The sequence below is a fragment of the Anomaloglossus baeobatrachus genome, chromosome 4 (genome assembly GCF_048569485.1).
Source record: "Anomaloglossus baeobatrachus isolate aAnoBae1 chromosome 4, aAnoBae1.hap1, whole genome shotgun sequence".
Taxonomy (NCBI): Eukaryota; Metazoa; Chordata; class Amphibia; order Anura; family Aromobatidae; genus Anomaloglossus; species Anomaloglossus baeobatrachus.
The window spans coordinates 14,568,144-14,572,621 of NC_134356.1; the positions used below are offsets into that span (position 1 = coordinate 14,568,144).

Below are 4,478 nucleotides of genomic sequence, written 5' to 3' on the forward strand. Positions count from 1 at the left end.
AACCAAGGTAAATATCGGGTTGGTTACCCGATATTTACCTTAGTTACCAAGTGCAGCATGCTTCCACGCGTCGCTGCTTGCTGGGGGCTGGTCACTGGTTGCTGGTGAGATCTGCCTGTGTGACAGCTCACCAGCAACCCGTGTAGCGACGCTCTAGCGATCCCTGCCAGGTCAGGTTGCTGGTGGGATCGCTGGAGCGTCGCTTAGTGTGACGGTACCTTAAGGAGCGGAAACCTGATTGTAAAGGGTCAAGAAGAGAAATATCTTAAAGATAGCAAATTAGATGGGACTGGTTTAAAGAGTAAAGACAGGTCGGTAGTTCAAGGACCAGTTTTGATCCAGGGATGTTTTTTTAAAGAGTGTATGCTGGCATGTTTGAAGGAGGAGGGAAAGACACCAAATGAGAGAGAGGTTAAATGTTTTAGTTAGGTGAGTGGTGAGAGCCAGGGAATGGGACTGAAGGTCACTGGTGCAGGTAGTAGGGCGAGAAGATGCAAGGAGCCTGGTAACTTCTTCTTTGACCGGTTCTCACTCAGAAATCTTCTACTGGTTGGATGATAACTTGTGGCTTCTTTCCAAGGCCTTCTCTGCCCGTGAGAGCAACTACTTGATTGGTGACAAGAATTATTGGCAATTAAGATGGCTCTGGAGGAGTGGCGTTACCTACCAGAAGGGCTATGCATCCCATTGTCATCTACACCGACCACAAGAAGATTTTCAGGAAAAATGCTCACGTTCCCCATTGACTTCCATTATAATAGTTAAATGAGTTCCGAGCACCCGAGCAACAAAATGCTCGTTAGGCATAATGAGCACCGGACTGTTCACTCATCACTACTGATAACACATCTGTATATTACAGAATTGTACAATAAGGACAGTAAGGAATAAATATTAACTACAAAAAAGATCAACGGGAGAGTGAAGAAATTATCATATGATCGCAGGAGCTTACATTCTAACAGGAGCGCAAAATACAAACATGGAGAAATCTACTCCTTCCCTGTTACCTATTTTTCTGTTCACATGAAGCAGATTATATGGTTAATAAACTCCCAGACGCAAGATGTGCAATGTCATATTTCCTGATATACGCCCTATAACATACATATACACTTTCAGTTTCCTTTCTTGCAATAAACGAAGCCATGGCGTCCGCTATTCTGAGTGAAGAGCTGCTCTGCTCCATCTGTCTATCCATGTATACAGATCCCGTAACCCTGAGATGTGGACACAACTTCTGCTGGGAATGTATTGATGATGCACTGAATACACAGGACGAATCTGGAGATTATTTCTGTCCTGACTGCAGAGAGAAGTTCAACAAGCGGCCGACACTGAAGAAGAACATAAAATTATGTAACGTAGTGGAACGTTTTCTGTCTACTCAGTCACATCAGGAGGAGATCACCGGGATCCGCTGCACTTATTGTATTACTTCTCCTGTACCTGCTGTTAGATCCTGTCTACACTGTGAGGCTTCTCTGTGTGATAATCACCTGAGGGTTCACAGCAAAGGAGCAGAACACGTCCTAACTGATCCCAGCACTTCTCTGGAGAAAAGGAAATGTTCTGTCCATAAGAAGATCCTGGAATATTACTGCATGGAGGACGCTGCTTGTATCTGTGTGTCCTGCAGTTTGGTCGGAGAACATCGAGGACACCGGGTGGAGATGATGGATGAGGCCTCTGAGAAGAAGAAGAATAAACTAAGAAATGTTCTCCAGAAACTGATCACAAAGAGAGAGAAGACTGAGGATAGAGTCCAGAGTCTGGAGGAGAACAGGAGAAAAGCTCAAGAAAAAGCATCTGGGGAGGTCGAGAGAGTCACTGCCCTGATTACAGACATCAGGAGACAGATGGACGACCTGGAGAAGAAGGTCCTGAGTGAGATCTCCAGACGAGGAGAGCAGGTGTCACTGTCACTGTCTGATGTGATCAAGAAGCTGGAAATAGAGAAGGTTGAACTGTCTAGGAAGATGAGGCACATCGAGGAGCTGTGTAACATGACTGATCCACTGACCGTCTTACAGGATCCAGACACCGGGGACTTGTGTAATCCTGAGATGGACGGAGGTGATGAGGACACAGGAGGACAAGATGGAGATGATGAGGAGACAAGTGGACAAGATGGAGGTGATGAAGATACAGGGGGACATGATAAGACATATCATATAGATGTGGATGTAATTACAGGGATATTACATGCAGCTTTCTCTGATATAATAACATATCTTCAGACCATCACACCTGAAAAAAAGAACAAAATGAGGGAACAATCCCCAAGTCCTGAAGTATTCGGGACAGGAGGTGATCCTGAGAAGGTAAAAGTTTCAGGAAAAGGAGGAATCTATGGGGAGGGTCCTGCAGACATATCACTGGATGTAAATACGGCTGCCAATAATCTCCTTATATCAGACGACCTGAAAACTGCGACCTACAAACGAATAAGACAGAATCGTCCAGAAACAGCAGAGAGATTCCTGTATAATCAGGTGATGAGCGGCAGGAGATTTACCTCAGGACGACATTACTGGGATGTGGAGATCAGTGGGTCATGGAGGTGGAAAGTGGGGATGTGTTACCCCAGTATAGACAGGAGGGGGCCTCAGTCATACATTGGAAATAGTGACATGTCCTGGTGTTTATATAAAGAGCCGGGGTATAATAATCAGTATTCGGTGATACCTGACAGTAAAGTGATCCGGTTACCTCAGCAGATCTCCAGTGATAGGTTCCGGATCTGTCTGGATTATGAGGCCGGGCAGCTGTCCTTTTATGCGCTGTGTGACCCCATCAGACACTTACACACCTTCACTGCCGCCTTCTCCGAGCCCCTTCATGCTGCGTTATGTGTGTATTATGGTTCTGTAAAAATAACAGGGAGCAGCAGATGTGAGGAACCATCATCATAGAAGAAATCTACCTAGCGACTGGTGACATCACAGGGCGAAGAATATATGATTGATGGAGCGTTCAGGAAGTGACAGGAGACTCATGTAGGATGTGTTTCCTTGGGGGTGTAATTATATGAACTGTTTTTGTCACATCTTTTACCATTATTCTCATAAAAGCATAAAAAAATACTTTTTTTTTTTTCAAAAATCACCACATTAGATTACATTGCTCGTGCTCCTCAGAAAGACGCCTGACCATGCAGAAGTTCCTTTAATAGTCGTGACCACTTTTTGCAAAATAGGGAAATACTGAGATGAGTTTACTGAAGGAAAAGACCCTGTATGGCCCGAGCCTTATAGACGATGATATCAACTATAAGGCTATGTGCCCATGCTGCGGAAAATGCGCGGATTTTGCAGCGGATTTCTCGCGGAAAAGCCGCGGATTTTCCAGAAATCTGCAGCACAGCTACTCCCCAGCCATTTCTATGACATTTGGTAAATGCTGTGCCCACGCTGCAGATTTTTCCACAGCGGAAATTTTCATGCGGAAAAATCTGCAGCATGTCAATTATTGTTGCGGATTTTCGTGCGGATTTTGCCTATTCAATTGAATTTAAAAAAACAAAACGCAAAATCCGCAACAAAATCCGCGTCAAATCCGCATCAAATCCGCACCTATGAAAAGGTGCGGATTACGGGGGAAAGCTGCGGATTTTGATGCAGAAAAATCCGCAGATACAGAGTCCCGTGGGCACATAGCCTAAAGCTTATTTTTTTTACACACTACATCCAAAAACATTTTACCCCCAAGTGAGAGCCTTTCAGAGATTGCAAGTGTCTCTCCCTGCGGTGCCGACTCCCAATATGTGTCAGTGGAATTCTATTAGTCTGTTACCAAATATAGAATAGAGGACATCTAAAATCCGTGAATACGTCTATTCATTTTTATCTTGCCAGCAAGACAATCAGCAAAATGTCAATACAATTTCATTAGGTTTATATAGAGAAAATGAAAACAAGTTCAAACGGGACTTTCCAAAAAATGACATTTCATAGAATTATGTTCTGAGATACAATAACTGTTTATGTACATTTAGTGGAAATGTAATCTTAAACTTAACTTTTTTCTATTACCTACAAATTAGACATTGTTACTAACCCCATAAGATAATCCAAATGTAAATTGATTAATTGATATTCTACGAAGAGTGTAAGGTCCTAAGTTCACAAGTTTACAATGTTATATTAAATGAATATATACATAGGTATTAATAAAGAGATTATATATTACTATTATTACGACATTCCCTCTTTTTGTAATTTTAAATATCATTTCGATGTCATCATCAGGGCTATAGTTTTCCTTTCATGGTTTTCACAAATCTCTTCATACTAAAGAGTATTGATTATGTCAGGGGAGAGTATACGGTAATCTTCGGAATAATTATTGAGTTCCATAATTTCCAAACTTTCATCGGGTTCCAAGGTCTCCATTCGCTGATACATAGTTTTCGTAATGGCAGAGTCAATCAATCTCTGAGCAAGTCCTCTAATGCATGGAATGGCGCAGCATCTACA

General features: G+C 42.7%; 1 protein-coding gene across 1 annotated transcript; it reads left to right on the forward strand.

Annotated features, from left to right (window-relative positions):
- The first annotated feature begins 1,093 nt into the window (after positions 1 to 1,093).
- On the forward strand, positions 1,094 to 4,247 carry LOC142302580 (E3 ubiquitin/ISG15 ligase TRIM25-like). Its single transcript, XM_075343682.1, has one exon. The coding sequence runs from the start codon at positions 1,149 to 1,151 to the stop codon at positions 2,913 to 2,915; it is 1,767 nt and encodes a 588-aa protein (XP_075199797.1). The 5' UTR covers positions 1,094 to 1,148; the 3' UTR covers positions 2,916 to 4,247.
- Positions 4,248 to 4,478: the final 231 nt, after the last annotated feature.

Bases quoted from the DNA above. Each gene is read 5' to 3' on its own strand.
- LOC142302580 (XM_075343682.1), top strand. From the start codon at position 1,149: ATGGCGTCCGCTATTCTGAGTGAAGAGCTGCTCTGCTCCATCTGTCTA.